The sequence below is a fragment of the Colius striatus genome, chromosome 26 (assembly GCF_028858725.1).
Source record: "Colius striatus isolate bColStr4 chromosome 26, bColStr4.1.hap1, whole genome shotgun sequence".
Taxonomy (NCBI): domain Eukaryota; kingdom Metazoa; phylum Chordata; class Aves; order Coliiformes; family Coliidae; genus Colius; species Colius striatus.
Genome location: NC_084784.1, coordinates 843,321 through 867,734, shown reverse-complemented (window position 1 = coordinate 867,734; position 24,414 = coordinate 843,321). Strand labels below are relative to the sequence as shown.

General features: G+C 67.4%; 2 protein-coding genes across 2 annotated transcripts; one reads left to right on the top strand and one right to left on the bottom strand.

The window, feature by feature from the left end:
• The first annotated feature begins 333 nt into the window (after positions 1-333).
• On the top strand, positions 334-8,696 carry SPRYD3 (SPRY domain containing 3). The gene is given in 12 exon segments (XM_062015605.1): positions 334-355; positions 674-822; positions 1,328-1,403; positions 1,523-1,647; positions 2,541-2,676; positions 4,510-4,692; positions 5,423-5,572; positions 5,666-5,723; positions 6,678-6,797; positions 7,180-7,334; positions 7,924-7,992; positions 7,994-8,696. Coding segments are annotated over 12 exon segments (1,290 nt in total). The 5' UTR covers positions 334-352; the 3' UTR covers positions 8,060-8,696.
• LOC133627974 (tensin-2-like) lies at positions 8,691-24,313 on the bottom strand. Its single transcript, XM_062015630.1, is given in 29 exon segments — positions 8,691-8,872; positions 8,874-8,916; positions 9,030-9,059; positions 10,006-10,074; positions 10,193-10,376; positions 10,812-10,889; positions 11,000-11,077; positions 11,294-11,386; positions 11,760-11,885; positions 11,994-12,210; positions 12,213-12,373; positions 12,800-13,891; positions 14,496-14,606; positions 14,700-14,765; positions 15,028-15,157; positions 15,393-15,462; positions 15,569-15,629; positions 16,229-16,338; positions 18,916-18,999; positions 19,249-19,313; positions 19,851-19,973; positions 20,067-20,117; positions 20,902-21,073; positions 21,805-21,854; positions 21,929-21,967; positions 22,105-22,143; positions 23,134-23,171; positions 23,392-23,491; positions 24,136-24,313. Coding segments are annotated over 29 exon segments (3,648 nt in total). The 5' UTR covers positions 24,202-24,313; the 3' UTR covers positions 8,691-8,770.
• Positions 24,314-24,414: the final 101 nt, after the last annotated feature.

Genomic DNA, 24,414 nt, shown 5'->3' with positions numbered 1-24,414 from the left:
TGTGGGGGTGCAGCGGCAGCTCGGGGGGCGTTTGGGGGGTCTGGGGCGTTTGGGGTTCTGCCCAGTGCAACGCCCGGAGCTACCGGTGCCCCCAGTGCCCCCTCCCCGGCGTCCTCCGGCCCTGCCACGGGGGGGCGCTCTCCCGCCCTCCCCCCCCTCCCCATCCCGGGTGGGCCCGCCGGGTCACGTGACCCCGGCTCTCCCGCACTCGCGAAGGCTCCGCCCCCTCCCCCTGGGCTCCGGGTCGGCGATTGGCGGAGACCGCCGTCAATCGGGGCTCTCCAAGCGGTGATTGGCCGAGCGGCTGGGCGGGAGGAGGAGGCGACGGGGAAGGAGGAAGCGCGGGGCCCGGATGTGAGTGAGGGCGGCCGGGCCCGAGCGGGACTCATGGAGCCGGGGCCCGTGAAGGGGGGGCTCCCGGTACAGGAGGGGGTGGGCAGATTCCTCTGGTGTGTGGGGGGCCGGTAAGGGGGGGCCCGCGTGCGTGCGGACCCGAGCGGGGAGGGTGGCGGAGAGCGGCTGTGGAGTGTGTGGGGTGTCGCATGGGGGGGCTCGGCGGGAGGTGGGTCCCGGCCGGGGCGGCGGGTGCGGAGGGGCCGCACGCGGGGTCCCGGCTGTAGGAGGGTCCTGGGAGGATGCCGGGGTCCTGAGCGCCGCCGCCCCGCCCGCAGGCCCCCCCCCCGCCATGGAGGACCTGCACCTGCACTACAGGTTCCTGAACTGGCGGCGGCGGATCCGGGAGATCCGGGAGGTGCGGGAGGTGCGGGCCGGGCACTGCCAGGAGCGCGCCCGCCACATTCTGGTGGACGGCGACACGCTGAGGTAGGGGCTGGGGGTGGCACCCCGGGGAGTCCTTCCCACGCGGGGATGTTGGGGGGTGGGAGGGAGGCCATGTGTGGCTGTCACCACCCCAGAATGTCAAGGGCTGGAAGGGACCTGGAAAGCTCACCCAGTGCAACCCTCTGCCAGAGCAGGAGTATCTAGAGCAGGGCACACAGGGACTCATCCAGATGGGTTTGGGATGTCTCCAGAGCAGAAGACTCCACAGCCCATCTGGGCAGCCCCTGCCAGTGCTCCCTCACCTCAACAGGGAACAAATTCTGCCTTGTATGTCTCTGGAGCCTCTGATGTTCCAGCTTATCCCCATTGCCCCTTGTGCTATCATTGGCCATCCCTGAGCACAGCCTGGCTCCATCCTCCTGACACTTGGAAACATGAATGAGCTCACTCCTCAGTAATGAGGCCTCTGTGTGTGTGTGTGCGCCTCTGTGTCTGTGTGTGTGTCTCTGTGTGTGTGTGTGTCTCTGTGTCTGTGTCTCTCCCCCAGTTACCACGGCAGCTCTGGCGAGGTCGGCTGTTACGTGGCCCCACGACCCCTCACCAGGGACAACAACTACTTTGAGGTGACGCTTTGCCCCGAGGCACTTCTCCCCTATGTTTGATGGGTGGAGGGGGGCTTGCTGAGTGTCTCTCCCAGTGAGTGATGGCCCCTACCGCTGTGTCCTCCCTCCCCCTTGGCCAGGTGTCCATCGTGGACAGCGGTGTGCGGGGCACCATCGCCGTGGGGCTGGTCCCACAGCACTACAGCCTGGACCACCAGCCTGGCTGGCTGCCCGACTCCGTGGCTTACCACGCCGATGACGGCAAGTGAGTGCGGCCCACCAGGCCCCAGGGGGCTACTGGGACTCCTGGGGGGCACTGTGACTCAAGGGGGGTACTAGGACTCAAGGGGGGGACACTGGAATTCAGGGACATCTACTGGGACTCATGGGGTCCCCTGTGACTCGGGGACCACTGGGATGCAGGAGGGCCTACTAGAACTCAGGAGGGGCTGCTGAGCCCCAGGGTGGTTACAGGGTCTCAGGAGGGGCTACCAGGGCCCAGTGGGGGCTACCAAAACTCAGAGGGGCTACTGGGCCCCAGGGAGGCTACAAGGTCTCAAGAGGGGCTACCAGGCCCCTGGAGGACTACAGGGTCTAAGAATGGGCTACCAGGTCTCAGGGGGGCTACCAGAACTCAGGAGGGGCCGCTGGGTCCCAGGAGGCCACTGGTACTCAAGAAGGGCTACCAGGTCCTAGAGAGGCTACAGGGTCTCAAGAGGGGCTACAAGAACTCAGGAGGGGCTACTGGGACTCAATGGGGGCTACCAATACTTATGAGGGACTACTGGGCCCCAGGGGTTAGTCAGGAGGGGCTAGTGGAACTGAGGGGCCACCGGGCTGAGTGGGGGCTACCAGGACTCAAGAGGGGCCACCAGGCCCAAGGGGGTGGGCACTGGGTCCCAGAAGGGCCCCCAGGACCCAGGGGAGCCGCTGGGATGCAGGAGGGGCCACTAGGACTGGGGAGCCTCAAGAGGGGCCACTGAGGCGCGGGGGGTGCGGGGCAGGACTTGGGAAGGGGGGGCCAGGAGGCAGCCAGTCACACAGATTGGGGCGGGGGGGGGTGGCGGCACTTGTGGCTTCCAGCGTGGTCCTGTGGGGGGTGCCCTGCTGCCCCACCGTGTGCCAGCAGCCCTGAGCCCCCCGCGGGTGCCCCCACAGGCTGTACAGCGGCCGTGCCAAGGGCCGGCAGGTGGGCAGCAAGTGCAGCTCCGGCGACCGCATTGGCTGCGGCATCGAGCGCGGCTCCTTCGAGGTGCCCACGGCACAGGTGTTCTTCACCCAGAACGGCAGGAGGGTGAGCCCCGGCCCCACGGACCCCCAAACCCCACCACAACCCCCCCAACCCCACAGTGACCCCCGAAACCCACAGGGACCCCTCAAACCCCCACAGCGACTCCCTAAACCCACGGAGAGCCCCCAACCCCCCCACAGCCCCCCCCAACTCCACAGTGACCCCTTAAACCCACAGTGACTCCCCAAACCTCCACACAGAACCCCCGAACCCACAGCAACCCCCCCAAACCCATGCACAGTCCTCCCAAATCCCCACAGAGCCCCCAAACCCACAGTGACCCCTGAAACTCCCACATAGACCCCCCCAAACCCACAGTGACCCCCCAAATTCCCACATAGACCCCCTAAACCCACATAGACCCCCCAAACCCACAGTGACCCCCCAAATTCCCACACAGACCCTCTAAACCCACAGGGACCCCTCAAACCCACAGTGACCCCCCAAACCTCCACGCACACTCCCCCAAACCCAGAGTCATCCCCCCCAAATCCATACACACTCCTCCCAAATCGACGCAGATCCCACAGACCCCCCCAAAGCCACAGCAACCCCCCAAACCGCCACAGACCCCTCAAAATCACAGCAACCCCCCCAAACCCCCACACAGACCCCCCAAACCCATACACAGATCTCCCAAACCCACAGTGACCCCCGAAATCCCCACACAGACCTCCCAAATCCACACAGCCCCCAAACCCACAGGGACCCCTCAAACCCACCGTGATCCCCAAACCTCCACACACACCCCCGCCAAACCCACAGTGACCCCTGAAACCCCCACACAGACCCCCCAAACCCACAGTGACCCCCGAAACCCCCACACAGACCCCCCCCAAACCCACAGTGACCCCCCCAAACCCACAGGGACCCCTCAAACCCACCGTGATCCCCCAAACCTCCACACACACCCCCCCAAACCCACAGTGACCCCTGAAACCCCCACACAGACCCCCCCAAACCCACAGTGACCCCCCCAAACCCACACAGACCCCCCAAACCCACAGTGACCCCCGAAACCCCCACACAGACCCCCCAAAACCCCCACAGTGACCCCCCCAAACCCACAGTGACCCCTGAAACCCCCACACAGACTCCCCAAAACCCCCACAGTGACCCCCCCCCAAACCCACAGTGACCTCCGAAACCCCCACACAAACCCCCCAAAACCCCCACACAGACCCCCCCAAACCCACAGTGACCCCCTCAAACCCACAGGGACCCCTCAAACCCACCGTGATCCCCAAACCTCCACACACACCCCCGCCAAACCCACAGTGACCCCCGAAACCCCCACACAGACCCCCAAAACCCCCACACAGACCTCCCAAATCCACACAGCCCCCAAACCCACAGTGACCCCCCAAACCCACAGGGACCCCTCAAACCCCCACACAGACCCCCCAAACCCACAGTGACCCCCCCAAACCGCCCATGGAACCCCAAAACCTGCAGTGACCCCTGAAACCTCCAGAGACCCACCTAAACCCCACAGGCCCCCCATCACTTGTGCCCCCCCATGCCCCCAGCCCCCTGCCCGTGCCCCCTGTGCCCCCTGTGCCCCCAGCCCCCTGCCCGTGCCCCTGGTGCCCCCTGTGCCCCCAGCCCCCTGCCCGTGCCCCCGGTGCCCCCTGTGCCCCCAGCCCCCTGCCTGTGCCCCCGGTGCCCCCCGTGCCCCCAGCCCCCTGCCCGTGCCCCTGGTGCCCCCTGTGCCCCCAGCCCCCTGCCCGTGCCCCCGGTGCCCCCTGTGCCCCCGGTGCCCCCTGTGCCCCCAGCCCCCTGCCCGTGCCCCCGGTGCCCCCTGTGCCCCCAGCCCTGTTGCTGGCCGTGCCGCAGGTGGGCAGCGTGTGCGTGCGGCGGGCGGGCGCGGGGCTGTTCCCGGCCGTGGGGATGCACTCGCCGGGGGAGGAGGTTCGGCTGCACCTCGAGGCCGCGGCCGGTGCCGACGAGGCCGCCATGATGGTGGACAGCGGCGAGGAGGAGTGGGGACGGCTGCACGACGTGCGGGCCTGCGGCACGGTCAGCGGCACGGCCGGGGCGCGGCAGGACGGGGCAGGATGTGGTGGCGGGGAGAAGAGGGAACAAAGTGTTTGAGGGGGATGTGGAGTGAGTGGGACAGAACGCTGAGGAGGAGGCAGGGAGGACACGGAGTTGGGGGGAGAAGAGGAGGATGTGGTGTTGAGAGGGGACTGGGGGGGACATGGGGTGTGGGAATATGGGACTGGGGGGGACACGGGGGGACGTGATGGGGGAGAAGGGGAGGAGACTAATGAGGGGACACTGCAGTGTGGGGGATGAGGGAGACACAGTGTATCTGGGGGAGAAGGGGAGGACACAGTGTTTGGGAGGGACAAGGAGGAGACAGAGCATTTAGTGGGGGGAAGGTCCTGAGTGGGGAGTGGGCCAAGCAGGGGGACGTGGAGTGCGGGACGGGCAAGGGGGACACAGCACTGAGGAGGACACGGCACTGTTGGGGGGAGGGATGGGGTTAGGTGGGGGTCACAGCCACCACCGTGGGCCCTGGGTGCCCCATGGTCACATGAAGCCCTTTTGAGGGTGTCGCTCCCCATGGTGTGACCCGCCCTGACCAAATTTGGGGCTCCCTCCTCCCTCCACTTTGGGGGTTTCCTTCCCCCAACCTTTGGGGCTTCCTCTCTTGCTTTGGGGGTCTCCACCTTTGAGATTTCTCCCCCTCAACACTTACCATGCCCTTACCCTGCTGGGGGTGCCCCCCGTGCCCCCCCCCCAGCTGCTGGAGTACGTGGGGCAGGGCAAGAGCATCGTGGACGTGGGGCTGGCGCAGGCCCGGCGCCCGCTCAGCACCCGCAGCCACTACTTCGAGGTGGAGATCGTGGACCCCGGCGAGAAATGTTACATTGCCCTGGGGCTGGCACGCAAGGTGGGCACAGGGGGGACACGGGGGAGGCTGGGGGCTTCCCCCACCCCCCTCCTTCAAAGGCTTCATCCCCTTCTTCTTCCTTTTGCACCCCAGGATTACCCCAAGAACCGGCACCCTGGCTGGAGCAGGGGCTCGGTGGCCTATCATGCAGGTGAGGCCCCCCTGACAAAATGAGAGGGATCCCCCTCCCCAAAGTGAGGAGACTCCCCCCGAGCATGAGGGATCCTCCCTCCAGTGTGAGGGATCAGCCCCCTCCAAATATGGGGACCCCTCCTGAACATGAGGGATCCCCCTCCACAAACGTGGGGACTCCCTCAGGTGTGGGGAATCCCCCCAAACATGGAGACCCCTCAAATGTGAGGGGTCATCCCCTCAGATGTGAAGACCCCTTCTAAATGTGAGGGACTCCCCCCCCCCCCCCCCCCCCAAACATGGGGAACTCTACCAAATCTGAGGGATCCTCCCCTAAAATGTGAGGGATTCCTCCCCCACCTGTGAGGGACCCCTGCCCTGAAACGGGAGCCCCCCAAAATGTGAGGAGCCCCCCCAGACATGGCAGATCCCCCACATCCTGGGGTCCCCCCAAATGTGAGACATCCCCCCCTGACAAAATATGTGGGAACCTCCCCAAACATGAGATCCCTCCTCAAATATGGGGATTCCTCCCTCCAGGATTTGGGCCTCCCCTGGTGATATTTGGGGTCCAGCCCCCTCATCCCAACCCATCCCAAAGGGGTCTCAGTGGGGTCATTGTCCCCCCTTTCCCCAGAATCCCCAGTGCTTTGGGGCTGTTGTACTGGTTGTGCCGCCCTCACCTGCAAGCCCCCAAAATATGACTGATTCCTCCCCCCAAAAATGAGGCACCTCCTGCCCAAATGGAAGGAACCCTCCCTGAATTTGAGGCCCCCTCACCATATCCTTCCCCCTTCCCAACCCCTCCCAGTCCCTCCCTGGGCTGCTGCCCCCCACCCCCGTCCTCAGGGCTGGCTCATCCCCCCTTTGCTGGGGCTGTGTGGAGAGCCCCAATACTCATGTCTCTATTTCCCCCCTCCCTGTGTGCCCCCCACCCCCATGTGTGTCCCCCCCTGTGTTTTTGCCCCTCCAGATGATGGGAAGCTGTTCCAGGGCAGTGGAGTGGGGGATCCCTTCGGGCCTCGCTGCTACAAAGGCGACGTGATGGGCTGTGGCATCATGTTCCCCAGAGACTACGGGCAGGACAGCGAGGGTGGGCTGGGGGGGCTGGGAGACAGGGGAAAGTGGGATGTGGGGAGGGGAGCTATGGGGCTGAGCACCCTGGGGCGTGTCTGCTGTGGGGGTTGGGGGTCTTGGTGCCAGGGGGAATCTGTGGGGCTGATTGGACTGAGGAGGAGGCTGCCATGGGGCTGGGGGGCCCATGGGGCTGAGTGCCCCAGGCAAGGGGCCAGCCAGGGGGCTGGAGTGAGGAGGGGGCTGTGGGGCTGAGGAAGGGGGTGGGGGGATGATGGGGCTGAGGAGGAGCACAGTGCCTGGGCTCTGCCGTGGTGGGGAGGGGCCATGGGGCTGAGTGCCTGGTGGGGGGGGGCAGCAGCAGCTCCCTGAGCACCCCCCGGGCCGTTTGTGCCCCCCAGGTGACAGCGACGAGCCCTGCGCCCAGCGGCTGCCTGTCAGGAACGTGCTGTACCTGCCGCCCGGTGAGGAGGAGGAGGAGGAGGTGGAGGAGGAGGAGGAGGAGGAGGAAGAGGAGGAGGAAGAGGAGGAAGAACATGAGGGGAGGAAGGTCGTGGTACGAGCACAGCTCCAGGAGGGACACAACCCTCCCAGTCCCTCCCTGCCCCCCCAGTGCCCCCTGTCCATGCTGCCCCCTCAATGCCCTGTGCCCCCCAGTCCCACCCCGCTCTGCCCCCGCAGTGCCCCCCAGTTCTGTGCCTCTGACTCCCCCAGTGCCCCCCAGTGTCCATACACCCTCGTGTCCCCCCCAGTGTCCACACAGCCCCCAGTGTCCCTCCCAGTGCCCCCCAGTGTCCATACACCCCCCAGTGTCCCCCCACCCTCCATGTGTCTGCTCCCCAGTGCCCCTCCATTGCCTGTGTCCTCCACAATGCCCCCCTGCTCTGTGCCCCCCCTTTCCCCCCTAATACCCCCTTATTTCTGTCCCTCTGACCCCCCTAAGTCCCCCCCCACTGTGTCCATGCACCCCCAATCCCTGATGCCCCTCCCACTGTGCCCTCCACCGTGCCCCCACCTCCCTGCCCACCCAATTCCCCCTCCACGGCCCCCCCAATTTCTGTGCCTCTGCCCCCCACCTCGTTCCCAGCCCCCCAGTCTCTGCTTCATGGTGCCCCCCCCCCCGACCGTGCCCCCCGTGCCCACAGGTGTTCTTCACCCGCAACGGGCAGGTCCTGGGCCGGCGCCAGGCGCGGGTGCCGCCAGGGGGCTGGTTCCCCCACCGTGGGCATGCTCAGCGCTGGCGAGAAGGTGCGTGTGGACCTGCACCCCCTCAGCGGCTGAGGGCACCCCAGAACCCCCCCTGCACCCCCTGAACTGCTAGGGGGACCCCAAAACCCCCTCTGCACCCCCTCAGTGGCTGAAGGCACCCCAAAGCCCCCCAAGCATGCCTTTAGTGGGTATGGGGGTCCCACCCAAACCCCCCCCCGGGTACACTCTGCACTCCCTCATAGAGCTGGGGGGCCCCCAAAACACCCCAGGACGCTGTTTCACCCCCCTGGGGTCCCTCATACCCCCTCAGGGCCTGAGACCCCCCCAGCCCCCCTCAGTGAGTAGGAAAGACCCCCTGGGACCCCCTTGCACCCCGAAAGCAGGTCGAGGGGGGCACAGGAGGCCCCCCCATGCACTTTAAAGCTCCCTCCCCCCCCCATAGTGAGGTGCCCCCCTGTTATTTTGGGGGGGGGTCTGGTTTAAGCAGGAGGTGTTTTCCCCCGTGGTGTCACTTGGTGAATGTAACAACCTTCTCCCCTCAGAATCTTCCCCCTCCGTGCTGGGTCCCTGTGCCCTGCCCCCCCCAGGACCCTCTCCCCATCCCGGGGGTCCCTGTGCACAGTTTTACAAGGGGGGGGAGTTCCATATCCCCTCCCCCCCCCCCCAACCTCTCTGCATCGACTGTTGTGCCCATAAAGCTGTTCCTACAGCCCGTGGCCTTTATTGCTGGGAAGGGGGGGTGCAGGGGGGCCCTTCCCCGTGTCTCCCCCCGCGTGGGGGGTGTCAGGGCCGGCGGGTGCCCAGCAGGACGCGGCTGACGAAGGCGGCGATGGCGGCTGCCGGCTGCTCCGGGTCCAGCTCCGCAAACAGGTGACACACGTTGGCCCCCCCCCGGCCCCCCCGGCTGCCGGGCCACGAAGCCGAAGATCCTGGGGGAAGGGTGGTCGGAATTAAAGGTGGGGGGGGGGATCCCACCGGGGTCATCGTTCTTTGAGGGGTGTCTCAGCACCCCCCTTGCAGGGCTCTGCGGGTGGTTACTCACTGCGAGCTGCTGCTGCCTGTCTGTGCCCACCTGCGGGGAGGGGCTGTGAGGCACAGGGGGGGGAGGGCCCCTCGCTGTGTGCCCCCCCGTGTGTGCCCCCCATGCTGTGTGCCCCCCCCACAGTGTGTGCCCCCCCATGCTCTATGACCCCCCCACAGTGTGTGCCCCCCCATGCTCTGTGACCCCCACAGTGTGCCCCCCATGCTGTGTGACCCCCCCACAGTGTCTGCCCCCCTCGCTCTGTGCCCCCCCCCAGTGTCTGCCCCCCATGCTGTGTGACCCCCCACAGTGTCTGCCCCCCATGCTGTGTGACCCCCCCAATGTGTGCCCCCCATGCTGTGTGCCTCCTGCAGTGTGTGCACCCCATGCTGTGTGCCCCCCACAGTGTCTGCCCCCCCTCGCTGTGTGCCCCCCCATGCTCTGTGACCCCCCCACAGTGTCTGCCCCCCATGCTGTGTGACCCCCCCCCAGTGTCTGCCCCCCATGCTGTGTGACCCCCCCAATGTGTGCCCCCCATGCTGTGTGCCTCCTGCAGTGTGTGCACCCCATGCTGTGTGCCCCCCACAGTGTCTGCCCCCCTCGCTGTGTGCCCCCCATGCTCTGTGACCCCCCCCACAGTGTCTGCCCCCCATGCTGTGTGCCCCCCCCAGTGTGTGCCCCACTCCCTGTGTGCCCCCCATGCTGTGTGCCCCCCCCCACAGTGTGTGCCCCCCATGCTGTGTGCCCCCCCCACAGTGTCTGCCCCCCATGCTGTGTGACCCCCAGTGTGTGCCCTCCCATGCTGTGTGCCCCCCATAGTGTCTGCCCCCCTCGCTGTGTGCCCCCCATGCTGTGTGCCTCCCACAGTGTCTGCCCCCCATGCTGTGTGCCCCCCCCACAGTGTCTGCCCCCCATGCTCTGTGACCCCCCCCATAGTGTCTGCCCCCCTCGCTGTGTGCCCCCCCTCGCTGTGTGCCCCCCATGCTGTGTGCCCCACCTGCGGCCCTGGGGGTCGGTGCTGCAGTGGGTGACGCTGCTCACAGGGTAGTGCCGGCGGAAGAAGAGCCTGGGGCGGGGGGAGGGCAAAGTGAGGAGGGGGCTCTGGACACCCTCCCCCACTGCAGGGTGATTGGAGGGGGATGGGAACACAGGGCGGGGGGCTGTGGGCACGGGGGGACACCCACCGGCGCTGGCTGTCGGTCAGGGTGATGCCCCGCGCTGACACCTTGAACTGGACGGTGCAGGGGGGGGCCGGGGGGGGCGATCCCTCCCCACCCCCTGCCAGCAGCGACCCCACGGCTTTGGCCACGGCCTGAGGCCCTGTCAGCGACTCGGTGGGCACCGAGCCCAGGTACAGCACGCTGCAGGCTGGGGGGCAACACCCCCTCAGCCACGCAGCCCCCCCAGAGCCCTCCGGCAGGGCAGAGCCCTGGAGGATCCCTGCAACTGGGCCACAGACCCCCGTGCCCCCCCCTTCCCATCCCAACCCCTCTGTGCTCCCCATCACATCCCAGCCCCCCGTGCCCCCCCTTCCCATCCCAACCCCTCTGTGCCCCCCCATCACATCCCAGCCCTGCCCATCCCATTCCTCCCGTGGCCCCCCCATCTCAGCCTCCCTGTGCCCCCATCCCCCTGTGCCCCCATCCCATTCTCCCACTGCAGCCCCCTGTGCCCCCTATTCCAGCCCCCCCATTCTCCCCATCCTGTCCCAGCCCCCTATTCCCCATATCCCCCCCCAGCCCAGCCCATCCCAGCCCCCTGTTCCCCATATCCCCCCCCATTCCAGCCCCCTGTGCCCCCCACCTGCTCCCTGCCGCAGCAGCTCCCCAGCTGTGCTGACGTTGGGGGCCACGGGCCCCCCCGAACTTTCCTCCAGCAGGTCTGGGGGGGGGGGGGCACAGGCTGGAGACACTGCCAGACGCCCCCTCCCAGCATACCCCCGCCGTTTGGGGGAGGGGGGAAAGTGATTTTGGGGGAGAGGTGTCACCCACCTTTGGTGGGGATGCGGAGGGCGCAGGGCAGGGAGATGGGGGTGATGGAGTGCTGCAACACCAGCGCCGGCAGACTGCCTGGGGGGGGAGCGTCAGGGACCCCCTCGGACCCCCCCCCAAGGGGAGACCCTGCAGGGACCCCCCAGAAGCTACCCCTAAGGGGACCCTCCCCCCCATGAGCCCCCCCCAAGACTGCCCCGCAGGGTCCCACTTCCCCCCCCAACACCCTGGCCCACCCCCACAGGGCCTCACCACTCCCACCCCCTGCGACACCCCCCTCAGGACACCCCTCACCGAAATGGGGCTCGTCACGGCCGCCCTTGACCTTGACCCCCCGGGGCCCCGTCTCGATGAGGAAATGCCGGACCAGCTGCTCCTGGGGGTCCCCTGGGGGGGGAGGGAGGGGGCAGGTCAGCACCCATGGGTGCCCCCCCCCCCCCCAACCCTTGGGGTGACACCAGACCCTGCTCATGGAGGGGGCTACAGAGGCTGTGGGGGGCTGGGAAGCTGGAGAGGAGGGACTCTGTGGGATGCTTACAGGGTCCTGGGGGTGCTATGAGATGCTGGGGGGGGGGGGTTATGCGGTCCTGGGGGGATCTGTTGGGTGCCCCGGGGTGTTACAGGGTCCTGGAGGGGGCTACGGGGTTCTGGGGGGCTTTTGGGAATCCTTGGGGGGGTCTGTGGGGTGCTGGGGGTTGTCTGGATGGTCCGTGGGTGCCGATTCCCCTCCCCAGCACTGGGGGGTCCCGGGGGGCCGTACCGGAGGCGGGCGCCGGGCAGGGGGCCGGGGCCGGGACCCTCAGCGCCAGCCCGAAGGCGCCCGGGAAGCAGCGGCTGCGCCGGACCAGGAACGAGCCGGGGGGGGCGGCGCGGAGCAGGGCCACGGCTGGGGAGAGGCAGGGTCAGGGGGCGCGGAGGACCCTCCCCCGGCACGGAGGGGTCCCCCAACACTGCCCCGGCCCGGCCCGGGGGTCCCCGCGCCCGCCCCCGGTACCTTGGTCCCGCGTCAGGGCGGGTTTGTACCAGAACTGGGTCGTGTCCTGCACGAAGGCGGCGCCGGGGGGGTGAGAGCCCGGCGCGGGGGGGTCCCGGCGTTCCGGGGTGCCCCCTGCGCTCGGGGAGACGGGCTGGGGGGGGGGTCGCCGTGTCCCCGGCCCCCCCCGGCGCGGGCGGGTGCCGCTTCTCGGGGAGGGGCGGTGCTGGGGAGGAGGAGAAGGGGGGGGCGGGCAGTGAGGAGGCCGGGGACCCCCCCCCGGGGCACCCGTGGGCGCCGCCGCCGCTGCTGGGGGGGGGGGTCCCGGGGGGGGCGGCGCAGGGAATCGGGACCTTCGAGGTTCCTGGGCCAGGGACCCCCCTCGCCCGGGCTCCTCCGCTCTGGGGGCGGGACAAAGGGAGGATGAGCCTTCAGTAAGCGCCCCCCAGCCCTTGTGCCCGCAGCCCCCCCCACTAGCCTCCTTTGCACCCCCCAGTGCCCCCCCGGAGCCCCAGTAAGACCCCTCCCAGTAGCCTCCCCATTAGCCCCTTTACCCCTCTGTGTCCACTGGTCCCCACAAAAGCTCCCTCCAGCCCCTAACCCCCCCCCAGTCTCTCAACTGCTCCCAGCAGCCCCCATAAGCCCCCCCCAGCCACCTGTGAGTCCCTCATTAACCCCCCCAGACCGTCTGTGGCCCCCGTAGCCCCCCAGTTCCTCAGCCCCCTGTGAGCCCCCCTTTACCCCCCCGAGGCCGCTGGTTCCCCACAAGCCCCTCTCCTGTCACTGAGCTCTCCCCCAGCCTCCGCAGCCCCCCACCCGCCGCTCACCATCGCGCTCCCGGGGGTCCGGTTGCCCGGGGATGTTGTAGCCCTCGCGGGCCTCCAGCCGGGGGGGCTCGTAGCCCACTTTTCCGTAGGAGTCCCGGGGGGGCCGGGGGGATCCCCAGCTCAAGCCCAAACCCGAGCCCGACCCGCGGTGGCCGCAGTGGGGGCAAGGGAGGGGCTCGAGGGCTTCAGCGGGGCCCCCCCAGCTCCCCTCCGCCCGCTCTAAGCCTCCCCCGTAAAGTGTGGGGGGGGCAAGCAGTGGGGGGGCCCCCCAGGCCTGGCAGTCCTGGCAGGGGCAGAGGGGGGGCAGCTCCTCCAGCAGCACGAAGCCGCCCCCCCGGCGCCCGTAGCCACAGCGGGGGAAGCCCTCGGAGAGCGAGCGCTGCAGCCCCCGCTTCCCGCCCCCCCCGAGCCGCCACTCCGGGCTCCCCTCAGCCCCACGGCGGGGGCCCGGGGGGCTGCCGGGCCGGGGAGGCCACTGGTGGCACGGGCAGGGCGAGGCCAGGCTGGGCCAGCGGCAGGGGGGAGCGAGGAGGGGCCCGTAGGGTGCTGGGGGGCTGTGGGGGGCGAGGGTGCTGCAGGGGGACCCCGGCCCGTGGGGTGCTGTGGAGCCCTGGGGTGTGGGGGGCTCGTAAGGTGCTGGGGTGCTGTAGGGTGTGGGGGTCCCGTGGGGCGTTGTTGGGGTGCTGTAGGGGGTTGGGGTGCCATAGGGTGCTGTGGAGTCCTGGGCTGTGGGGGTCCCGTAGGGTGATGGGGTCCTGAGGGGTGTTGGGGTGCTGTAGGGTGCTGTGGAGTCCTGGGGTGTGGGGGGGCTGTGGGGGCTGTGGGGGACAGCCTCGGGGTGCTCATCCTCCAAGATGGCAGTCTCTGGCCCCCCCAAGGGTGCCCCCCCCATCCCGAAGCCCCCCAGCAGCTGCTCCAGCTCCCGGCGCTCCGCCGCGGTGGGGGGCGGGGGGCGGCCGGGCGGGAGGGGCTCGGCCACGGCGGCGCTGGGGGAGGGTTCGAGGCCGATGCCCCCCCCGGGGCTGGGCGGCCGCGGCTTCTGCACCCGGGCGTAGGGGCTCCCATCCAGCGGCCCCCGCGTGTGCGAGGGCTCTGCGGGGAGGGGGGGGGCATGGTGGGGAGGGGCTGCTCCGTGTGCCCCCCTCCACCCCCCCGGGACCCTCAGCAACCCGCGTGCCTCCCGGGGACCGCGGGGAGGTGGTCTCGGTGTCTCCCAGGGGCCTCTCCGCGCCCCCCCTTCCCCCAGTGCCCCCCCCACGAACCCTCCGATGCCCCCCCAGTTCCTCCCCCTGCTCCCCTAGTACCCCTCTTCATGCTCCCCCGTACCCCCTGTTCCCTCCCGTGCCCCCCTATGACCCCCGCATCCCTCCTCCATGGAATAATTCCCCATGACCTCCCCAAAGCACCCCGTACTCCCCCTCGTATCCCTCGCCGTGCCCCCGCCCGTTCCCCCCCGCCGTGCCCCTCCCGTGTCCCCGCCGTACCCCACGCCGTGCACTCCCGCTCCGTGCCCCTCCCGTGCCCCTCCCGTGCCCCACGCCGTGCACCCCCCTGCCATGCCCCTCCCGTGTCCCTGCCGTGCCCCACACCGTGCCCCACGCTGTGCACCCCCCGCCGTGCCCCACGCCGTGCACTCCCGCTCCGTGCCCCTCCCGTGCCCCTCCCGTGCCCCCCGCCATGCACCCCCCCGCCGTACCCGCCGGGCTGTCCTCGGGGCACAGGTTGAAGCCTTGGTACGAGTCCCGCCGCAGCGCCGCGTCCCCCAGCGCGTAGTCGATGGGCACGGGGGGGTGTGGGGGGACCCACTCTGCAGGGAGGGAGCACGGGGTGGCCGTGAAGGGGGCGACGTGGGGGTCCCCAGGGAGTACCGCCTCTGCATCCAGCCCCCCCTCCCCCAAACCTTTGATCCTCTCGGGGCCGGAGGAGAAGATGAACTCGACGGTGGCTCCGGGGGGAAAGCGCTCGTCTGGGCGGAGGGGGGGGGAGGGTCAGGGGGATGTTGGGGGGCAAAGCCCACATCGCCCTCCCCTGCATGCCCAAAGCCCCCAACAACCCCTCCCCTGTCACCCCGTACCCCTGAAGCACGACGCAACCCTCCTGCCCCTCCCAAACCCCGCAGCTCCCCAACATCCCCCTTTTCCCCATCCCCCCGAACTCTTCCAACCCTTCTTGACCCCTCCGAAATCTTACAGCCCCCAAACGCACCCGGTGCCCCCCGTGCCCCCCACCTGCGCACGCGCCGTCCAGCTGCCCCTTGCCCAGCTCCATGCGCGCCCCCGCCACGGCCCCGCTGTGGAACTGCGCGCGGAACACGGGCTCGCGCGCTCCCGCGCCCCCGCGCCGGTGGAAGCACGTGACCTGCGGGGATGGGGGGACACAGACACACATCCCCCCACCTCTGATGAGCGCGAGACCCCCAAACGCCCCCCCCAGCCCAATCCTCCCGGTACACGCACCTCCCCCAACCCCCCGCACCCCGGGACACGACCACCCGCCCTCACAGCGCCGCACGCTCCCCGGCACCCCCCCCGCACCACCCTCACAATCCACACGCCCCCTCACCTTCCTCAAACCCCCCTGCACCCCCCCTCACCATCACGTCCCCTTTCAGCAGCAGGGCCGGCTCCAGGGTGATGCAGAGGCTTTGGGGTGCCGGGGGGCGGCTGCAGGGGGGTGCGGGGGGGAGAGGGTGAGGATGGGGCAGTGGGAAGCACAGAGTGGCCCCGGAACTGCCCAGGAAGGGGGGTCTGGAGGGGGTCACACACTCACTAGACCCCTGAGGTGTAAACGAGCTGCAGAGACTGGTAGATCTTCAGGAAGGGCTGGCAACCTGCAGGGGGGCATGGGGGGGCTGGAGGGGGCTATAAGGAGGCTGGGGGGCTATGGGGGCATGAGAGGGCTGGACGAGGTTGGGGGCGCGGGAGGGGGCATGAAAGGGCTGGAGGGGGGTGTATGAGGGGGCTGAGCAGGCTATGAGGAGGTCGGGGGGGGCTATGGGAGCTAGGGGAGCTATGGGGAGATTGGGGGTCATCAGGGGATTGGAGAGGGATATGAGGGGTCAACAGGGGGCTATGATGGGTATGGGGGGGCTATGAGGGTAATGGGGGGGCATGAGAGGGTGGGAGGGGCCATGAGGGTGACGTGCAGGGCGAGACTTGAAGGGGTCCATGCTGGGGAGTCCCTGTTGGAGATCCTTGTGAGATATTCCTTGGGGGTCCTTGTTGGGGGTCATTGAGAGGGGGTGCCTGTTGAGAGGTGTCTGTTGGGGATCCCTGGGAGAGTCCTTGCTGAGAGTCCCTGTCTTGGGGGGTCACTTGGGAGGTCCCTGGGGGTGTCCCTGGGGAGGTTTCTCTTCAGGTGTCTCCTGGTTGAGGGTCCATAGGGGATCCCTGGGGGGTGTTGCTGGGGGGTCTGTGGGTGGGCACTGACCGTGGGGGGCGAAGGCCGGCAGGGGCGGCAGCAGCACGTGGTGCAGGAACTGGGGGCGGCTGCTCAGGCGGCTGCGGCCTGAGAGCAGAGCCCGGAACAGCTCCACGTACCTGGGCACACACAGCACACACTGCAGCCAACTGCACACACTGAACACACTGCACACACACTGCACACAGCACACACACTGCACACACTGCATACACTGGAGCCAACTGCACACACTGAACACACAGCACACACACTGCACACACTGCACACACACTGAACACAGCACACACACTGCAGCCAACTGCACACACTGAACACACTGCACACACACTGCACACAGCACACACACTGCACACACTGCATACACTGCAGCCAACTGCACACACTGAACACACTGCACACACACTGCACACAGCACACACACTGAACACACTGCACACACACTGCACACACTGCACACACTGCACACACACTGAACACACTGCATACACACTGAACACACTGCACACACACTGCACACAGCACACACACTGAACACACTGCACACACACTGCACACACTGCACACACACTGCACACAGCACACACACTGAACACACTGCACACACACTGCACACACTGCACACACACTGCACACAGCACACACACTGAACACACTGCACACACACTGAACACAGCACACACACTGAACACACTGCACACACACTGCACACACTGCACACACACTGCACACAGCACACACACTGAACACACTGCACACACACTGAACACAGCACACACACTGAACACACAGCACACACACTGCACACAGCACACACACTGAACACACAGCACACACACTGCACACAGCACACACACTGCACACACACTGAACACACAGCACACACACTGCACACAGCACACAGCACACACACTGCACACACACTGAACACACTGAACACACTGAACACACTGCACACACTGAACACACACTGAACACACTGCACACACACTGCACACACTGCACACACACTGAACACACTGCACACACACTGCACACACTGCACACACACTGAACACAGCACACACACTGAACACACAGCACACACACTGCACACACTGCACACACACTGAACACACTGCATACACACTGAACACACAGCACACACACTGCACACACACTGCACACACACTGCACACAGCACACACACTGAACACACTGCACACTGCACACACACTGCACACACAGCACACACACTGAACACACAGCACACACTGCAGCCAATTGCACACACTGAACACACAGCACACACACTGAACACACAGCACACACTGCAGCCAATTGCACACACTGAACACACTGCACACACACTGAACACACAGCACACGCTGCAAACATGACACACACTGCACACACTGCACGCAGCACACACACTGTACATACACAACATACACAACACACACACTGAATACACTGCACACACACTGAATACACTGCACACACACTGAACACAGCACACACTGCAAACATATGACACACACTGCACAGACACTGCACACACACTGAACACAGCACACAAATATACACAACACACACACTGAATACACTGCACACACACTGCACACCCACAGCGCACACAGCACACACACAGCACACACACCCACTGCACACCCACTGCACACATAATGCACACAGCACACACACTGAACACACACTGCACACACACAGCACACACACAGCACACACACTGAACACACACTGCACACACACAGTACACATACTGAATACACTGCACACACACTGAACACACAGCACACACTGCAAACATATGACACACACTGCACAGACACTGCACACACAGCACACACACTGCACAGGCACTGCACACACAACACACATACTGCACAGACACTGCACGCAGCACACACACTGCACACACAGCACACACACTGCACAGACACTGCACACACAACACACACTGCACAGACACTGCACACAGCACACACACTGAACACACACTGCACACACACAGCACACACACTGCACACAGCGCACACACAGTACACATACTGAACACACAGCAGACACACTGCATCCTCTGCAGCCTCCTCACACACTGCAGCCACTGTACCTTAACTGTACCCTCTGCAACCACTGCTGCCACTGCACATATACTGCACACACAGGACACACTGCAGCCACTGCACACACACATACTGCACACACTGCACGCTCTGCCTGTGGCTCCCTCCCCTCTCATTGCAGCCCCTGCCCAGAATCCCCTAGAGTCCCCAGTACCCACCTCCAGTCCGTGTGCTCCCCCCCATTCCCCCCAGCACCCCAACAGCTCTTGCACGAATAACTCTGACCAGGTAGGAAGCTGTGGACCCCCATTGCACCCATGGTCCCCATAGCCCCCCTTAGCACACCCCCCAGCTCCCCATAGCACCCTCGTAGCCCAAACAGCCCCTCATAGAGTCCTGTAGCCCACCAAGGCAACCTATAGTCCCCCATAGCCACTCACAGTGCTCCCAGCCCCTCATAAACCCCCACTGCCCCTCCAAAGCTCCACTCAGCCCCTCCCAGCCCCCATATTCCCTAGAGCCCCTCATAGCCCCCACAGCCCCTCCATAGCCCCCCATATTCCCCCAGCCCCCCACAGCTCCTCCATAGCCCCCCAGTGCCCCATAGCCTCCCCATCCTCCCCAGTCCCCCACCTCTGCTGTGAGGGCTGCAGAGCAGCTGCCACCTTCTCCTCGTAGAACTTCCTCATGCTGAGGGTGCCCAAGGCCTGGGCAGCACTGGGGGTGGGCAGGACCCCAGTGGGGGGTGTCAGAGCTTCATGCAGCTGGGGAGCACCTCAGGACTCCCCCATCCCCAGCACCCCCACATACACCCCCCACTGCTCCCCTGACCCCATCCCACCCCGCACCCAACTTCTGACCCCACATTCCCTCTGCCCCCCCATCACCCCCAGGTGCCCTCTGCCCCCCTCCCCATACTCCTTGTGTCCCCCATCCCCCATGCCTGCCCCCCTGTGCCCCCCATACCCAGCTGAGGCTTGGCTGTAGTGCATGTAGGCGGCCACCACGACACCAGCTTTGCCCCTGCTGCCCTGGGTGGGGGGGCAGATGTGTGTCAGAGCCATCCCTGAGCCCCCCAGACCCCTCCAAACACCCCAGTGTCCTCCAGCACTGCCAGTGCATCCAGGTCCTCATGGCTCCCCATGCTCCACAGCCCCCCATGACCCCTCAGATCACCCCATAGTCCCTCCCAGCCCCCCAGTTTCTCCCATGATCTGCCAGTTGCCCCCACAGTCCCCTACAGCCCCCACACCACTCCCCAGCCCCCCAACTCCTCCCTCAGCTCCCCGGTTCTTCTCATTGCCTCCCTGACCCCCACAAGCCCCCCAGTTCCTCCCATCGCCCCCCAGTTGCCCTCAGATCCCCCCATAGTCCCTCCCAGCCCCCCACAGTCCTTCCTGAGTTTTCCCCTCACAGCTCCCCACAGTCTGCCCTCATTTCCTCTCATCACTCCCCCCAGCCCCAGCACTGACCCCTCCAGTCCCTCCCATGGCCTCCAGATGTCCCAGTCACCCCAGTTGCCCAGTTTCCTCAGCTGCCCCAGTTGCACCAGTCAGCCCAGTTGCCACCTTGCAGTGCAGCACAGCCACGTGCTGGGGGTTGGCCTGCAGCCACCTCTCCATGGCCTGGCAGATGGCACAGAGCTTCTCCAGGGTTGGGGCGTGAAGGTCCGGCCATCCAAAATCCTGCACCTGGGGGGGGTCCAGTCAGCACCGAGGCCCCTCCTCCCAGTCCCTCCCAGTTACCCCAGTCCCTCCCAGTCACCCCCAGCAGCCCCTCCTCACCCTGGGGTTCAGGCTGCTGATGTCCCGGCGCTTCTCAGACAGGTTGAAGAGCTGAGGGGGGAGTTGGAGGGTGGTCAGGGAGGTGTCTGTGTCTGGAGATCTCCCAGCTGAGTGTCCACAGGGGAAACTGAGGCACAGCCTCTGCCCACAGCTGGCAGAGCCCACAGCTGGCAGAGCCCACAGCTGGGACCCTGGCACAGCCCCTCTGGGGACTCCCATGGCCCTGGGGATCCCAGTGTCCTGTCCTTAAGGCCTCCCCTGTCCCAGCCCCACAGACCCCCCTCTCCTGCCCCCGAGGTCCCAATCTCCTGGAGACCTCAAATCCTGTCCCCTTGCTGTCTCCATGGACCTCAATGTCCCGTCCCCACGGCCCTCAGTGTCCCTTCTTTGATGACCCCAATGTCTTGTCCCCACAGCCCCAGTGTCCTGTCCCCCTCTTACCCTTGGAGACCCTGATGTCCTGTCCCTTGAGGTTCCCAACATCCCGTCCCTGTGTCTCTCAGTGCCCTGCCCTTGGGGTCCCCAATGTCCTGTCCCCACGACCCTGCTGTCCCAACCCTTGGGGTCCCAAACATCCTGTCCCACTCCTGTTCCCCTCCTGCCCTTAGAATCCCCAACATCCTATCCCCTGGGGACCCTGTTGTCTTGTCCCTTAGGGTCCCCAAAATCCTGACCCTTATGGTCCCCAATGTCTTGTCCCCACAGCCTCAATGTCCTGTTCCCCTCCTGCCCTTGGGGACCCCACTATCCTGTCCCTTAGGGTCCCTGGGGGACTCCACTGTCCCGTCCCTCGGGGGCCGTGCTGCCGTGTCCCCCCAGCCCGCTGTCCCCGCACCGTGTACTTGTCACCATGGCGGTGGCCGAGCATTTGTGCCACGTCGCGCAGGTGCTGCCGGTAGCGCGGCTCGTCCAGCGCCCGCGGGAAGCGCAGCGCCAGGATCCGCTCCGTCACGTACGTCAGGTCCAGGGCGAAGGGACGCTCTGTCACCAGCTCCAGGCTGCAGCTCCTGGGGCACGGGGGGCACGGGGGGTACAAGAGGTTGTGAGGGGTCATGGGGGCAAAAGGGATCATAGAAGGGACAAGGGTCATGGCAGAGTAATTGGGATCGTGGGGGGCCATGGGGGTAAGTGGGGTCGGGGGGGACAGGGGTCGTAAGAGGACACGGGAATCACAGGGGTTTATGGGGGCAAAGAGGGGGTCATGAGGGGGATGTGGGAGTCATAGAGGGGGCATGGAGATCATGGGGGGGTGATAGGGGCAAGGAGGGTCATGGGGGCACAGGAGTAAAGAGGGGGTGTGGGAACATGGGGGGTCATGGGAGTCATAAGGGGCCATGGGGTTCACAGGAGCCATGGGGGCAAGGGGCTTCCTGGGGGGCACAGGAGGGACGGGGGGCGTGGGAGGTCACAGGGGTCACGGCAGGTCACAAGGGGCATGGGGGGGTGCAGGAGGTCATGGGGCATTGGAGGGTGCATTGGGGGGGCACAGGGAGGTCGTGGGGGACACAGGGGGTGTGGGAGGCCATGAGGAGCATGGTGGGGGGTCACAGGAAGTCATGGGGCATGGGGGGGCAAAAGGGGTCATGGGGGGGGCACAAGGGATGATGGAGGTATGATGGGCAGGGGGCCACGGCACCCACCCGGGGCTCAGCACTCACTGCAGCATCCTTTGCCCTCCACTCAGTGCCCCCCTCCCCCTCTATAACCCTTGGTGCCCCAGGATCCCCCCCACCCCTACCTGGGCAGGGTGCTCCGCTGCCGGCCGCCGTTCAGGGACTTTGTGGAGCCCTGGGGGGAGCACGGAGGGGTCAGGAGGGTCCTGTCTCCCGGGGGGGGTACACGGGGGGGTCTGGGGTCCTCACCAGGTGCTCGCTGCGCCGCGCAGGGGCCGTGTTCCTCCTCTGGGGGAGCAGAGGGGGCTGTGGGGCAGCACGGGGGGGGCCGGGCCCCGCCGGGGGGGGGCTCAGCTTCAAGTGTCCCCTCCCCTGGGGACACCTGGGGGGGCCCTGCGCCGGGACAGACCCCCCCCAGCACTTACCATCTCGGGGGGAGGCGGAGCTTGGCATGGCGACGTCACCTGGAAGGGGAGCGGGGAGGGCATCATCCCCGCCCCACACCCAGGATGGGAGCCACGGCGGGACCCCAGCCCCATATCCCGTGGGGTGAAGATCCCTCAGTCCCACGGAGAGACCCCAGCTCCATCAGAGGGACCCCAGCCCCATCAGAGCAGGATGGACTCCAGCTGTAGGGGAGGACCCCAGCCCCACAGAGGGATCCCAACCCTATAGAGGGACCCCAGCCCCAGAGCAGAGCCGGATGGACTGCAACCCTAGGGAGGACCCCAGCCCCATATCCTGAGTGGGCCCCTCCCCATTGCCCCCCCGGGGCTGCTGGTGGCGCGGCCCGGCCGGGACAGAGGTTCCATTGAGCGCGGACGGGGCGGGACAGGACGGGGCGGGAGGGGGGCGGGAGAGGCCAGCGCTGGAAATAGCGAAGGAAGGGCGGGGGGCAGCCGAGCAAGTGTCCCCCCTGAAACCTTTCTGGCTCAGCCCCACGGAGGAAACTGAAGCGCGGGGCGGGGGGTGGTAAATCTGGGGGAGGGTAAATCTTGGGGGGGGATAAATCTGGGGGCCCCCCAGCCCACGCTGGAGCAGTGTGTGTGCGTCCCAGTGCTGGTGCTGTTGGGTCATGCACTTTGCCTGGGGAGGGGATTTTGGGGGAGAGGGTGGCCACTGCTCCACCCCTGCGGCCACTCTCAATGCGGGGGCCACTGGCCTTCCCCCGTGTCCCCACCGTGCCCGTGTGTCCCTCCCCATGCCAGGCCCAGCTGCAGCCTGGGCCGCCGGCCAAGGCCGAGCGTTGCACAACGCTTGGGGGGGCCACAGGGGGGGCCGGGGCCGAGGACGATGTGACACCCCCCCAACCCCGGAGCATCATGTTGAGGGGGGCACGGGGGAGCTGCGCGTGCTCGCCCGTCTGCCTTGGGGATCAGGAGGGGACAGTGGGGTGGGGGGCCACAACCGGGGGTCTCACTAACCCTCCGCTGCCCCCCCGGCCCCCCCCGTACCTTTGCCTCGCATCGCTTGTGGCTGGTGGCTTTGCACACTGGGGGGGGAGGGAAAAGGGATGTCAGGGTGCATCCCGGCCAGAGCGCCCCCCCAAAATCCCCCGGCACCCCGCACAAGTCAGCTCCCCCCTGCCCCCCCCCCAGCGACACGTCCCCCGGCATAACCCCCCCCAGCCCCCTTTCCCCTCCCAGCCTCCCTCCGTCCCCTCGCCGCACACCCCCGCCCCGTGGGGCCAAGGGGGGTCACGGGGGGGTCACCTCTGCAGACGAGGCCTTGGGGTCCGAGGGAGTCCCCGCAGGCAGCACAAGCCCCCCCCCGCCGGAACGTCTTCTCGCGGAAGCTGTGGGGCGCGGGGGGCTGCGGGGGGTGTGGGTCACGCGTGGGCATGAGGCGGCCACGGGGTTGCAGGGACGCGTGAGACCCCCCCCCCACTACTAGGAGTGGGAGCGGTGCCGGGGGGGGCGTGCGCAGCTCCAGGGCTGCCCCCAGGGTCTCCCCGCGTCCTGGCTTCGTCTCCCCCCTCCAGTGTTACCCCCCCCGCCCCGTTCCCCCGTGTCCTGGTGTCCGTGTCCCCCCGCGTGTCCCCCCCCGCCGTGTCCCGCCCGGGGACGCCGTGTCCCGCCGCAGGAAGCGGGTCGGGACCAGCCCAGGAAACGGGGCCCCCGACCCCCCCCAGGACGGCCCCGACAGTTCCCACGGGCGCGGGGGAGCGTGGGGGGGGGCAGCGTGGGAAAAGGGACAGAGTGGGGAAAGGGGAGGGGGGCAGCGGGGGAGGGGCGTGGGAAAGGAGAGAAAGTGGGAGAAAGGGATGGAGACGCAGCTGAGGGGGGGTCGCAGCCCACCCGGCCCCCGCGGGTCACGCGTGGGGAGGGGGCGGCTGTGCGGGATGGCACAGTGGCAAACCCCGGCTCACGCCGCGGGTGCGTGTGCTCGGGGGTGTCCGCAGCCCCTCCCCCCCCGCGTGACGCCCCCGGGTCCGGCCCCCCCAGCCCCGTCCGTACCGTGTCGCTGCCGTCGCGGCGGCCGAACGCGCGCAGCAGAGTCCCCACGGCGCCGGGGGGCTTCATGGCGGCGGCGCCGGGGCCGGGGCCGTCCCGCGGGGGTCGGGGGGGGTCCGGGAGCGGCGGCGGGAGCCGTGTCGGTCCGTGTGCGGCCGGGACTGAGCCGGGCCCGCCCCGGCTTCCGCGCAGCCCGCGGGGGGGGACACGGGGGGACGCGGGACACACGCGCCCGGACACGCGGGGGGGCCGTGACGCGAGAGCTGCCGCTGCCTCATCAGC